The sequence below is a fragment of the Aquila chrysaetos genome, chromosome 15 (assembly GCF_900496995.4).
Source record: "Aquila chrysaetos chrysaetos chromosome 15, bAquChr1.4, whole genome shotgun sequence".
NCBI classification, from domain to species: domain Eukaryota; kingdom Metazoa; phylum Chordata; class Aves; order Accipitriformes; family Accipitridae; genus Aquila; species Aquila chrysaetos.
In genome coordinates, this window is record NC_044018.1 from 30640163 (window position 1) to 30653860 (window position 13698).

The 13698-nt window shown below is 63.4% G+C and overlaps 1 protein-coding gene across 3 annotated transcripts; it reads right to left on the reverse strand.

Moving 5' to 3' along the window:
- Positions 1–1997: 1997 nt before the first annotated feature.
- On the reverse strand, positions 1998–13552 carry NACA (nascent polypeptide associated complex subunit alpha). 3 transcript variants are annotated; one of them, XM_030037993.2, is made up of 11 exons: positions 13429–13552; positions 12818–12889; positions 9844–9885; positions 6894–8905; positions 5750–6779; positions 4188–4273; positions 3983–4060; positions 3313–3459; positions 2848–2976; positions 2387–2509; positions 1998–2126 (listed from the first exon to the last, which is right to left on the reverse strand). In XM_030037993.2, exons 2-11 carry the CDS (start codon positions 12885–12887, stop codon positions 2112–2114), a joined length of 3732 nt encoding a protein of 1243 aa, XP_029893853.1. In that variant the 5' UTR covers positions 12888–12889; positions 13429–13552; the 3' UTR covers positions 1998–2111. The 3 variants fall into 3 exon arrangements, with proteins under 3 accessions (XP_029893853.1, XP_029893852.1, XP_029893854.1); XM_030037992.2 differs by having other exon boundaries at positions 5750–8905; XM_030037994.2 differs by lacking the exons at positions 5750–6779; positions 6894–8905; positions 9844–9885 and having other exon boundaries at positions 13429–13547.
- Between the last annotated feature and the right edge of the window lie 146 nt (positions 13553–13698).

Below are 13698 nucleotides of genomic sequence, written 5' to 3' on the forward strand. Positions count from 1 at the left end.
CGCAGCAAAATACTCGCCGCGCCGCCTCCCGCCGCCGCCGCTGCGCATGCGCACCCTCCGCCGGCGGCCTCTGGCGCGCGGAGCCGCCCGCCCCGCCCGCCCAGGCGCCGCCCGCCCCCCCCCCCCCCCTGCGCGCGCGCCCCGCCCGCTCCCTCCTCCCTTCTAGCAGCTTCTCGCCGCGCAGGCGCGTTGGAGACCCGCCCGCCCCGGGGCGGAGCCAGCGGTTGCCGTGGCGACGGGGCAGCCCCCGGAGCCGGCGGAGCGGGCCTGGGTCTCCGCCGGGCCGGGCCCTTCACCACCCCCCCCCTCCGCGGGGCGGGCACCGGCGGCGCCTCGCCCGCACGGCCCCGTCCTCGGGCGGGCCCCGTCCCCGGGCCTGTTGCCAGCTGGGCCCCATCGCCGGGCCCCGTGGCCCGCAGAGCCCTGGCTGCACCCTTGGAGTCCGTGCCCGGCGGAGCCCACCTCCGACCCGACCCGCGATCGGTTTTATTCTCTCGGGCCAGCCCAGAGCTGCCTGACACCGGAGGGTTTTGGGCCCGCACCCCAGTGTCCGCGAGCACGCGCTGCCTGACAGGGCAGGGCCCGGGCCCTGGCCCGCGCCAGCTGCCGAGCTCGCACCGTGCCGCCATACCAGCCCCGAGCTCCCGGCACCGCTGCAGAGAGGGACACTGGCGCTGGGCCTTCCCCAGAGCACGTGTCTCGCCAAAAAAAAAGAGGCAGCTTCGCCTGGGAGACGCGGTGATTCACACCAAAGGCATCTCGGCACATCACAGGGAACAGGGCCGCTGCACAGAGCCAGCAGCCTTTGGGAACACGAAGCCAGCTGAGCAACCGGGTCGTAAAACCCTGGGCCAAATCGAAAGTTAAGTCCTGCTCATGCTGGCAGTCAGGAAACAGCCCAGGGGGATCAAGCACGGTACCGATGAAAACTGAACTCTGCAACGAGCAGATGGGGCCTCTCCAGGCCTCGCTCCTGCCTGCAGCCTCTGAGCTCGACCTCTCGGAGCTCGAAGCTGCTCTGAAATCCTATCACTGCTGCCTGGGCCAGCAGCTCTCAGGTTTCTTAATTAAAACCGTCAAACACCACTGCGCAAGCTTCCTGCTCAATTCCCCCCAACTCGGGCTTGGCTGCGGCCGCCCTCCCTCACAGCCCCTCGCACTGCTGTCTCCCAGCAGGCGGGAGCTCTGCCCACCGGCACTGGCACTGCTGGGCTGCTGGGTAGCGAAGGGCTCCCAACTGGCATCGCCCGTTATTACCTCTCAGGCTTCTCACTGGTTGCCTGTGCTGCCGTGTCGCTCATCAGCTTTAATGAGTCATTCCAAACCCCAGCTTTTACGGCACAGGGGAGAAAAAAACACTGCTAAACGGCAGCAAGGTGCCCATTTTCACAGCTCCAGCCTCTGCATTTCGTGAGCCTCAGGGCGGTGGGTGGTTAGATGTCAGCTTGCGGGGGGAAGACCCCCTCTGCCTGCAAACAGCAGCCTTCCGGGTAAGCCCAGGCTTCCCGCAGGCCTGACTGACTGCAGCCCCTTCTACCGCTCGGCCCTGCTGTGCCACCCCAATCCAGCAAAGCAGCAGATTGAAACAGCAGGACCGAACCCAGATGAGCATCAGCCTCCCTTCGGATCAGGCTGGAAGGTGCGCGATGCCCCAATCCATCCCTGTCCCATGGCCGCAGGGAAGCGAGAAGCCCCCAGTCACTGAAGGGGAAGCCCTGGGGGGAGGACGGAGGTGACACCCTGCAGTGGACTCCTCGCCTCCTACGAAGGGCGACGGCCTGGGCTGAGCCCAGCGTCCCAGGCACGGTGCTGACTCAGGCTCACGGCCAGCTGACCTTCGGGACGGGAAGGAAAGGAGGGAACGGGCAGGTGTTCTTCCGCTGCGGCAGGACGGGATGGGGTATCGGGGCTGAGATCTTCCTGGGAGGAAGGCTCCACCCTGGGGCCTCGGCTACCAGGGAGGGGAGGGCAGCAAAGCTAACACAGAGCAGGAAGTGTTTCACGAACAATAAGCCACAACTTTTATTAATTGATAGAAATAGTACAAATTTTAAATTTAGTTGCATTTTACTCTTCTCTGAAACACCAAAAAAGGCTCCTCCCTCTGGCAGCTACATCGTCAACTCCTGCAGAGAGAAAGGAGTGTTACGAGCCAGGCTTGCCGGCAGCACGGAGCCCCACAGCCCAGCCTCCAGCACGCAGAGGGATCCGGTACCACGGCTGCAGGTGGGAGGCATGTCCCTCTGTTCATGGCCCCGAGCTGACGCCCTACTTGCAGCAGCAGGGAACTACGCCCTGCACGTCTACCCCCCAGGGACGTCCCACCGCCACAAACCATTCTCCTCCACCCCGGGCACCAGGCCCGCCTGGCCAGGCAGACACTCACCATTATAGCATTTACAATATCGTTACTGTTGTTCTTCAGGGCACGGACTGCCTTTGCTCGGGACACGTTCGCCTGGGACATCACCAGCTCAATGTCTTTCACCTCGACGCCAGTTTCGTCAACCTAAAGGAGACAGAGCCCGAGATTCACACCAGCCCGACGCACAGTTTGCTCCGTGCCTGGCAGAGGAAAATGGGGTTGTCTGGATTGGGGCAGCTCCCATTCAGGCCACGCAGATGGAACCCAGGAGGCAAGACCACGCACTGCCCAGCCTTGGGGACAGTGCCCAGGACCAGATCCTCCAGGGGAAGGACCCTGTGTTCTCCCTTTGCCATCACGGCGAAGACGTAGATGAGGGAAGGGAAACCGCAGGTCTTCACACAAACTCAGGATGCTTCACAGCTGGCTCAGGTCTGCAGTGAAGCGCCCAGCCCTGCAGAGACAGGCTGGGGAAGGCATACCTCTTCTTCTTCGCTCTCCTCCTGCACGGTGGGGGTCTGTGTGTTTTCTTGGATGTTTGAAACAGCTTCTCCTTGCACTTTGAACTTTTCGGCAGCTGCCAGCTGGGCTTGCTGGGACAGGTCTTCGATCTGGAGGAGGGAAGAAGCGTTAAGCGAGGCCAGCCCTGCGCAGTGGGATGTCAGCACACAGGCTCAGAGGGCCACAGCTGTGCTCCCCGCGCTGCAGCAGTGCCAGCACATTGAACGGCTCTGCCACACAACCCAGCCGGGAAGTCGGCCCTTGGCGCGGATTCCAGGCCTGCCCACATCCCGCAGTGCGGGGGGGGGGCACACAGCAGCTGGGACCAGCCAGCGGCAGCCACAGCACACATGTGGCAAGGAGGAACCCCAGCTAAGTGGTCTGCCGCCCCGCTGCTGCGAGCACAGATTAACATGGCTGCCAGACACTACGCAGAGTCAGCTCACCTTCGCTTCGCCAAAGACTATGTAGGTGTCTGACGCTGGGCTCTTGTACACGTCTGGCTTTGTGATTACGAAGAGGATGTTCTTAGATTTCCGGATGGTGACTCTGGTTACTCCTGTTACCTGGCGAAGGCCCAGTTTAGACATTGCCTGAAAAACATGAGAAATGTAACTGAGGGAAAGAAGAGTTACTGAGACAGCCCAGCCCGTGAAAAGATGCGTCCGCTCATCTGCTCCCCAGAGACCCAAGTCCAATGATCACCATGCTCATGCAAATGAAAATGTGCATTTTACTGCTGCAGAGAAGCATTCCCGGGCTTTTAGCCCGAGAGTGCGCCGGGAGCCTGGGAGGGAACTTTCTAGTCCCAGGACTGGTGAGATCCGTAGCACGACCCCAAGCCCCTGCAGACACAAGGATTTTGCCCGTGAACGGGGCATCCCCCTGCCTGGGGGCCTGACAAGGGCAGAAAGTTGCACAAACCCCTCAGCTCCTGAACGCCTGGCTGCTCCTGTACAGGGGTGGGAGGTAAGGAGCTGCAGCCCTGAACAGGGTTCATGGGACGAAGACGCCAGCACTTGCGGACACCATGCTGGACCCTGAGGCGAAGCTCAGCTGTCCACAGGCAGGCTGTTTGCTGTACACAGGTTTGGCCCACCCACCATCCCATCTCACCTTCCGTGCTTTCTTTTCGCTCCGGCTCTGTTTTGCTTTGCTAACGGGTTCTTCATCTATTTCAGCTGCTGCTGCAAGCTGCAAGGAGAGAAAACAAGAGGTACCCATAAGAATCCTGAGGTAGCGGTGGACAGCACCAGCAGGGATCCTGCTCCGCCGCCGCTGGGCGCAGAGGGACGTGGCTGATGCGTGCCGCCTGCCCTACCTGTGCCTGCTGTGTTGTGGCCTGTGTGGAGTCTTGCTCTTCGAGCTCTGGTACGGATTCATCACTGTCAGACTCTGTTCCGGACCCTACAGAAACAAATGCACATCACTCTTTCCAGCTCAGGTAGGCCCAGGGGACACAGGAAGATCAAAGAACCATACTGCTTCGGTGTTGCCTTTGTTGCTGGGAGTTCCAAATGCTGACGCAGTTTCCAGTCAGCATGGTTAAGCAGTATCTGGTAGAAGGAACTCTCTCTGCAATCCCAAACGCCATCAGCAGCGGGTGGCACAAGAGCCTGTTCTGAGCACTCTCACCATGGTGGAAGCCAGGTGCCAAAGCACTGCGGGTGCCCGGAGGCTGGTTCTGGAACAGGAGGCAGCCCCAGCCCGAGCCGCTCCCCCAGTTTGAGGCACCACACTGACCAGTGCAGTGGCCTGGCTCGAGGAGGAGCGCAGGGCGGCACTCCCTGGGCGGTGAGTCAGCAGCAGCCCGACGCTGACAGGGACTCCCTCACTTCCCCTCAAACCTGTTCAGGCAGCAGTGAAGCTGGGGTTGCAGGAGCTCAAGCACATGGCACAGAAACGAGACCCAGTTCACCAACTCCTTGGGGCTGCTGCACCTTTCTGTGACTTCATTACAGGGGACGATCTGTAATTACCTTGAAAATGCCCATCAGGGAACGGCATCTTTGGATGCTCAGGTTGGCCTCTGTGCCAGGTCCTGAAAGCTGCCGGAGCCCAGGAGGCTCAGAGGGCTGCCAGCTCCTGCACCACTGCTGCAGTGCCACGATTAGCTTGCAAACCACGGCACAGCCATGTCCAACCACGTGGGAGCAAACAAAGCAGAGCCGGGCATCTCCAGCCTCGGAGGAGGCCAGAGGGTGACCATGATGCCCTCTCATGCAGCCATTACCTGAATTCAGTCCCGTTTCCTTCTCTGGAAAGGGCGCTTCGCCCATGGCCACGCCAAGCACGCAGGAGCCCTCGGCAAAGCTCTCTGCAGGCTGTCGGTGCATGCCCAGGGGATCCCAACAGTTCAGGCAGGCAAAGGAATTTCCCCAGGGCGCAGGGATGGGCCTGTTTTGGCACCAGCGCTGCCCACAACTCCCCTTCACTGGCAGGCGGACATGGGGAAACCCACGGTGGACACCAGACACGCACAACGGGGTACAGGCACACAATAGCTCTTCCCAGAGCCTCAACGTGAAGCCAGCTCAGGCAACAGTCGCAGCACCCACGCCACAAGCCACGCCGTGCTCCGTGCCCAAGAACACGCGTTAGTGACACCGACCCGCTGGCACTGGACCATGCCGAGCCCTGACCTGCCCGATCCCGTGGCCGCGGGGCATCTCCCCTCCCTGTTCCCCGGCTCACCGCCTGCTCAGGCAGGTTCAGCTCAGTCTGGCATGGTTCAGGCCTGCCTCCACTGCTGTACTTCCACAGACTACTTGTCTAGACCGACACACCAAGCGATGTAGGGGCACCCGGGCCCCATCTACAGGTTAGTATCCAGTGGGCAGCCAGTGACACTCCATGCACACGGCAAACCGAGGTGGCAAATACCCTTGTCATTCTTCAGGACAGGCTGCTTAGCTGGAGGAGCAGGGGCCTCAGTAGGGGCCTCAGTAGGGGCCATGGCTGCTCGGGGAGAGAGGTCCACCAGGATGGGCTGCACCGGCGGCTCGGCAGCGGGCAGCTCTGGGGGGATCAGAGGCGGCAGGTCATCGTCGTCGACGGCAGCGCTGACAGGGGCCGGGGCCTTCGAGGGGGGTTTGGATGGGGGCTGGCGGGGGGCCAGCTTGGCAACCTTACTGAGAGGGGGCTGCTGCTTCGCAGGGGTAGCGCTCAGTGCAGAAGAGGCAGGCGGTGGGATGTTACCCACCGGGGCAGAGCCAGGAAGGCCGGCTTCTGGTTTCTGGGAAGCAGGGGCAGCACGATCGGCCGATGGCTTCGGGGGAGCACCAGGAACCACCGGGGCTGGAGTGGGAGCCAGTGTGCCAGGTGGTGGGGCAGGGACTGCTAGGGGGGCAGCTGGAGCTGGTGGAGCTGCAGGAGCTGGTGTGGCTGCAACAGGGCTCTTGGGAGGTGCTTTGGCCGCAGCAGGGGCGGCTGGAGCTGGTGGAGCCGCCGGCACTGGAGCAGCAGGGGCAGAGGGAACAGACGGGGCAGCAACAGGGCTGCTTTTTGGAGGCTTTCTGGCCGTGGTGGGGGCATCTGGAGCTGGTGGGGCTGGAGGAGCTGGTGTGGCTGGGGTTGAGGAAGAGGCAACAGGGCTTTTGGGAGCTGCTTTGGCTGCAGGATGGGCAGCCAGAGCTGCAGGAGCTGGTGCAGCAGGGGCAGATGGGGCAGTGACCGGGCTCACAGGAGCCGCTTTGGCTGCAGGAGGGGCAGCCAGAGCTGCAGGAGCTGGTGCAGCAGGGGCAGATGGGGCAGTGACCGGGCTCACAGGAGCCGCTTTGGCTGCAGGAGGGGCAGCCGGAGCAGCAGGAGCTGGTGCAGCAGGGGCAGATGGGGCACTGACCGGGCTCACAGGAGCCGCTTTGGCTGCAGGAGGGGCAGCCGGAGCTGCAGGAGCTGGTGCAGCAGGGGCAGATGGGGCAGTGACCGGGCTCACAGGAGCTGCTTTGGCTGCAGGAGGGGCTCCAGCTGGGGCTGGTGGAGCCACAGGAGCTGGTGCAGCAGGGGCAGAGGGAGCAGACGGGGCAGTGACTGGGCTCACGGGAGCTGCTTTGGCTACAGGAGGGGCAGCCAGAGCTGGTGGAGCTACAGAAGCTGGTGTAGCAGGGGCAGAGGGGGTAGTAACTGGGCTCACGGGAGCCGCTTTGGCTGCAGGAGGGGCAGCCAGAGCTGGTGTAGCAGGGGCAGAGGAAGCAGATGGGGCAGTGACCGGGCTCATGGGAGCCGCTTTGGCTGCAGGAGGGGCAGCTGAAGCTGGTGGAGCTGCAGGAGCTGGTGCAGCAGGGGCAGAGGGGACAGCGACTGGGCTCAGGGGAGCCCCTTTGGCCGCAGTAGTGGGGGCTGGAGTCGTCACCGCTGATGTGACAGGCGGGAAGCTGGCAGGGGCCAAGGGGGTGGATTCAGCAGTGACTGGGCTCACAGGTGCTGTTTTGGCTACAGGAGGGGCAGCCAGAGCTGGTGGAACTGCAGGAGCTGGTGCAGCAGGGGCAGAGGGAGCAGATGGGGCAGCAACTGGGCTCACAGGAGCTGCTTTGGCTGCAGGAGGGGCAGCTGGAGCTGGTGGAGCTGCCATGGCCAGTGCAGCAGGGACAGAGGGGGCAGCAACTGGGCTCAGGGGAGCCGCTTTGGCTGCAGTAGTGGTGGCTGGAGCTGGCACCGCCGGTGTGACAGGCGGGGAGCTGGCAGGGGCTGAGGGGGCAGCAGGCACAGGAGCTGCCAGAGGGGAGACAGGGCTCACTGGAGCTGTTTTAGCCAGAGCAGCTGTGGCCACTGCTGGTACAGCTCTGGGAGATGCTGCTGTCGGCGGCCCTGGGGGAGACGTGGCAGCTCCCGGAGAGGGTTTGGACAGGGCAGGAGCGATAGGAGCTGCTGCAGTGGCAGGCACTACCCAAAGGTCTGGGCTCCCAGGTGTCCCGGCCATGGAGGGAGGGACTGGGTCTCCTGCAGCTGGAACTGCAGGGGTGACAGGGGCAACAGCTGGGGCTGCTGGGGCCGCCGGGGCATGGCCCGTGGGACAGGTCTTGGCAACAGAAGGAGCAACAGGAATCAGTGGAGAGACTGGAGCACCAGGGGCTACGCCCTGTGCGGCAGAAGCAGGACTCCCAGGAGACATCCCAGCTGGCAGCAAAGGGGCAGGGGGTGACAACGGGGCCAGGGCCATGGGGGCAGCCAGGAAGACAGGTGGAGAGATGGCACTGGCCAGGGCCGGGCACTGGGGAGGAGCAAGTGGGGGCAGGAAAGAGTTGGGGGCTGGGACTCGGGGAGAGGCCGAAGCAGAAGCCAGCAGAGCGGAGGCAGGGCTGCCAGGAGACACTGGTACTGCTGGGGCGGCCGCTGCTGGTGCCACGGCAGGACAGAGAGGGGCTGCTGCGGGAAGAGGGGGCGAGCCTGGGCTCTGGGGACAAGCTGCCTCAGGAGGCACAGCAGAAGAAGGCAGGAGAGTGGGGGCTACTGCCGGGAGAGATGCCATAAGGGGAAGGGAAGGTGGGGGTGGGAGAGCAGCCGGGGCTGCCCCAGTGCCCTGGGAAGGAGCAGGGGCTGGCGAGGCTGCCATGAGGACAGGGAGAGGGGCCTGGGCTCCAGCTCCTGTGGGGCTCAGAGGGGCAGCAGGGGGAGCAGCTTTCACAGGAGAGGCAAGAGCTGCAGGGGGAGAACCAGGGCTCACAGTGGGGGCGAAGGGGGCCACTGTCACTGCTGTGGGAGCAGCAGCCAGAGCAGGAGACACTGGGGCCGGGGGTCCCGGAGACACTGGGCTAACTGGGGCAGGCCCTGGAGATCCTGGGGCTGCAAAATCCATTGGGGACTGCGGAGCTGGAGGAGGGGAAGTGGTAACTGGGACCTGCAGAGCTGGGGCAGGGAGCTGGGGGGGAACGGAAAACACAGGGATCGCTGCAGCTGGGACCACAGCGGGGGAAATGGGGGCCCGGGGGCCAGCAGGGGCAGGCAGAGCTGCAGCAGGGCTGGGCGGCTCCGCTGGGAGAGCCTGGCCAGCTGGGCCCGGAGATGGAGTCAGAGGTGGGGAATGAGCAGCATGAAGAACAGCTAAAGGAGAGAAACAGAGTGAACCCATGAGAGAAGGGAGAGGAGGCCAGGAGAAGGCACCCTGCCCAGCACAGGCGGCGCCATCCTGGCTCTGGCCTTCCCCCCAGCCTTTGTGCCCGGCTTCTAGAGCAGCAGATGAAAGTCCGCCTGACCTGCCAGTTCCAGCGCAGACCGGGACCGGTTGAAGCGGACATTCATCCGCTTCTAGAAACCAGCACCGATTTTACAGAGCCTGCTGTGCCAGAATATGAGCTAGCTGATGGGCGCAAGTCACAGAAGGAAAAACCCAATGCCAGGATCAGTACTGCCACTCCAGGTTTCCCTGTTGAGAGCAGCTGTGGCTGAAACCCTGGCATGGCTGTAGGTGGCACCTGAAAATGCCAGGAAGCCCCAGCGGGCCGGCAACAGCAGGAACCCAATGGGGCCAGCGCATGGGCCAGGGTTTGCCGCCAGCTCTGCCCTTGGCTCTTCCCTACCAAAGGGGTTGCCATAACCTTCACGGAGCCCTGGAGGCCCAGGCAGACTCCCAGTGCTGCTCCTAAGCCTGGGAAATTGCATTCCAGGCTGGCCGGCGCAGGGGGGTGTCGGGAACCCACCCGATGATAGCAAAGAAAACTCAAATTTAACACAGTGGCATGCATAACTGTTCCAGGAGCACTCTGGCAGTTGTGCTCTGGTAGAGGGCAGCCCCCTCCCTCCAGCCCTGGTGTGACACAGGCAGACCCTCCCGGCAGGCAGGCACCCTTTGGGGACAAGGACGCTGAGGCACAGGGGTTGCCTCACCCACACTGAGGGGATGGGACCCCAAGTCCTGACCCCCATGCAGTGACCTGCACTCCCCGGTGCAAGCTGTTAGGGTTAATATAACTGCAACCACCCAGAACAGCAAACTCTGGTTAATGTGGCACACGAGGTGTTAACGAGTAGGGTCCGAGTACCTGGCACTGCAACAGGGGCTGCGGGAGGAAGGGCAGCTGGAGCTGAACGGGTGAGAACAACAGTTTATTAAGGCAAGTCCGGACGACTGCAGAGTGCTCACCAAGGGACCGCTTGTCTAGCTCCCCCAGCACACGCCCACCTCCAGCTGGGAGAGAGCCTGGCCATTGCCATTCTGAACGTCAGCTGGCAATCAAAGGGAACGACTCAGGGAAGAGGCCATGAAAGCCAGGGAGGGCAGCGCTGGTCTGACCAGTGTAACCGGCACCACTGCCGGTTGGGAGAGCAGAACCAGCCCAGCCACACAACCGCCCTTTGGCAGCTCCAGCCCCACACACGGCATCAACCCCAAACCCAGAGGCAGCATGTCCTGGCGTGTCTGCTGGGAGGGACGGTGAGGGGAGCGCAGCTGGGCCAGCTGCTGAGGAGAAGCCACCGACAGCTACAGAGCCCAAATCACAGTCTGGTTCGCAGAAACCCCATCGCATCAAGGGAGCAACAGATCTCCCGCTTCCGTGTGAGGCACTGGTTCTCACTGTTGCAGCCACATCTGGCTCTGCACAGGTCACCCACTGACCCACAACGGGGCCAGCCCTGCCTGCGTGTCCGCTGTCCCTGCCCAACCTCTCCTACGCTGCGATTAGGGCTAGTCACAGACTCAAGTCCTCACCTTGACACTGTCCAGAGCAGTAACACGTGCATGGAACTCACAGCAGCCTCCTCCTCTGTGGGTGATGTCCCTTTCTCTGCCGCAAGAACAGTGGCCCAGAAGATGCTTCTAATGCCCCATTTCCCCAACCTGCCCCAAAATGTGTGGTGGTGGGAGATGGGAACCTATCAGGAGCTGGGCAGCTACTCAACAAGTGCTGCCAGACATCGGTACCTCATGCCAGCAGGCGCCAGGACACTTCCTGCTCCAGGGAACCTACTGGCACCTCAAAAAGGAGGAACAACCCCTGCCAAGAGCTGAGCTGGTCCCGAGCCCTTCACAGAACAAGCTGCACAGACAACAGCCTTCTCTGGAAAGCTCATTTATCCCTGCCAGCTCCCCCTGTTCCTTCTCCATCTCCAGCGACGCCTCACCAGCACCGTTTGAGGATGTTCCTGTGATAAGCATAATATTTCCAATTTGCCACTTCTCCACTGAGCGCCCCACTTCTCCGGTGGCTCCTTCCGCAAACACCAGTGAGATGCAGGATTCTCAAAAAGCACATCTAATTTTTAAGGGATGCTTAAACGAACTGGGCCGCAGAGCCTCCCGCGGCGCAACCGCCCACACCTGAAAGCTAAAGCCCTGTAGCGCTGGATTAGAGACTGCTGAACCCAACCTCACAAGCTTTCCATGGACCAACCAACCTCTGAAAAATAAGACGAACATCAGAGCAAACTGCTTGACGACTCCCACCCATGGGGCGACTGCTAACCCTGCGCCAGCACCCCCAGCTCCAGCTCCTCTTGTGCTGCCGGATCTCAGAACAGCCGGCTCAGCAGAGAGGGGATAAACATGACAGGCCTCACACTCAGGCACACCCTTCGCCTCCACCCTCTGCCTGCAGACCTACCTGACAGCTCCCGTGAGCCCCACAGCTGCTCGGGCCTCTGCCCTTGTTGCTCGCCCAGAAGCCCGCCATGCTCCCCCAGGGCCCGGGGAGCAGGTACTGTAACAGCATTTGCTGCTCAGCACACACTGCCCACGGCCAGCTTCTACTGACCTACCGTGCTCCCTGAAGTTGTTAGAGACTCAAGAGGAGCAGAGCTTTGGGAGGAGAAAAGGCATGAGTTGTCGCCCGAGACCGAGAGAAAAGCTGTCCCGGGAAGAGGCGGGGGGACGCTGGGAAGCAGCCCCACCGCAGGAATCCCAGCTACGCCTGGAGAGAGACCAAAAGTACAGCAGCTCCCCAGGACCTGACATGACAGCTGTCGCACTGACAGCTGTCACTTGGCCCCACCAGGCGTGGGGGGCCGCTTCCTCCCAAGGGAAGCTTTCTGCCAGCACCTCCTGACTTCCCTCGTGGTCCCCAAATCCAAAGCGCCCTTTGGACACACCCCCATTCACTGTCGTGCACCGTGTGGCTCCCCCAAGCCAGGTGACAATGCCCAGTCATGTATTCCTGCAGCGCGTCCCTGAGCCTGGGGCAGAGACGCAGCAAACCCGGGCAGAGCATTTACCAGCTGGACCCCAGCACCCGGGACACCTTCAAGGGAGTCAGGCAGCAGGTCCCAGCACAGGCTGGAGACCAGCCCCTGCCCCATGGTGGGCACAGGAGCCCACGCTCGCCTGCCTCGGTGTTTTTGAGCTGCCCCGAATCCCAGTGCCAGCCCCCCTGGCTGGTGTGAGGCCGGTGCAGCAACGCTCCCCAGCCCCACTGCGACTTTCCAACACGGAGCCACGCATCGCCTTCCCAAACCCAACCAGTTCCAGAGCACAAAGGGATTATTAACATTTGTATGCGTCCCCGACTGTCCCAGTCACCGCATGGCTGTACCCTGACCTGGCTACGGCCGTTTTCCTCCCGCTCCCACTGCTCCAACACTCAAATCCGTAACGGGACCGTAGAAACCAGGTACAGAGCGTGGCTGACATAATGCTCTCCCCAACGTTTTAGGACATGAGGGACCACAAACGACATGACTTTAGTGACATTTCCCACAGAGACAGCCGATGCGATTTTGGGTAGGAAACCACAGAACAGGTTTCTTTTGGCCACAGGAAGCAGTATGACAAAAGGGAGGCTGAGTGAGAAGGGGGCTCAGGCCACGAGCGGACGCCCCAAATGCCCCCGGGGTAAAGTGGGCGAGACTCAAGTCGGTGTCACGCAGCACTGGCCAGCTCCTCGCCCACTGAGCCACCAGCACACCCGAGCCCCCCAGCCCCCCCCGGGTCCCCTTTTCCCCCCCTTAAAAGCGACCGAGCCAGTGCCCAGAGGCCGCGGGGACGTTCCCTGCCCGCCAGCCCGGTCCCCCCCTCGGCCTCACCTGTCTCAGCCTGCGGTTGCGGCAGCTCCTGCTCCGTGGCCGGGACGGTTTCTGTAGCTTCGCCGGGCATTTCTGGGGAAAGGGAGAACCCAACAGGCCCGGGCTCGCCGGGGCTCCGGACCACCCGAGGGCGGCTCACCGGGCGCCGGTAACTCACTCTTCCCGAAGCCACCCGCCAGTCCCATGCCCGCCTCCCGGTACCGACAGGTCTGCGAAGACGGCTCAGCCGCCCGGTCGGTACCGGACACCCCAGGCCCAGCGGGCCCCGAGCACCGCACGGCACGGGCCGATCCCGGGGCCGCCAACGGGGCTCCCACCCCGCCCGGCTGCGGCGCTAGCCTCCCCCGGCGGCCGGGACCGGGGCCTCGGCCGTCTCTCCTGCCCTCCCGCCCCCCACCCCGGAGCGAGCAGCCCCTTCCCGGTGCGCGGGGCCGTCCCCGCCGGCCCTCCCCGGCGCGACCACGGCCCCAGCGGCGGCCTCGGCCAGGCCGCCGCCGCCCTTCCGCCCTCCCTCCCGGGCCGGCCGCGGCCCGCGAACGGCAGGCAGCCCCCGCAGCGGCCCCAGGCTCGCGCGGCGGCGGATGGCGACGGATAGCGGCAACGGGACTCACTGTGCGGGGAGTAGGGCCCAAGATGGCGGCGGAAAGAGACCGAGCTCCTGGAAGCGGGACTTCCGGGAAGACGAGCACTTCCGGGGCAGGGGCAGCGGCCCTCCGCCCGCCCCGCCCCAGCGGCCGCGCTCCGCCGTTCCGGGCCCCGTCCGGCGGCAAAGGGGCCGGGGCGGGACCGGGACCCCCCGTGGGCGGCGACCCCAAGGTGTGGGGCAGGGACCTCCGTGGAAACGGAGCTAGGACCCCTCCGGGTGTGGGGTTGAGACACCA

Coding starts and splice junctions, on each gene's coding strand:
- NACA (XM_030037992.2), bottom strand. CDS start 12,887: ATGCCCGGCGAAGCTACAGAAACCGTCCCGGCCACGGAGCAGGAGCTG. Junction 4,274..5,749: donor TGTCCTGAAGAATGACAAGG/GTATTTGCCACC, acceptor TTGTTTCTGTAG/GGTCCGGAACAGAGTCTGAC. Junction 2,977..3,312: donor TAGTCTTTGGCGAAGCGAAG/GTGAGCTGACTC, acceptor TCCCTCCTCCAG/ATCGAAGACCTGTCCCAGCA.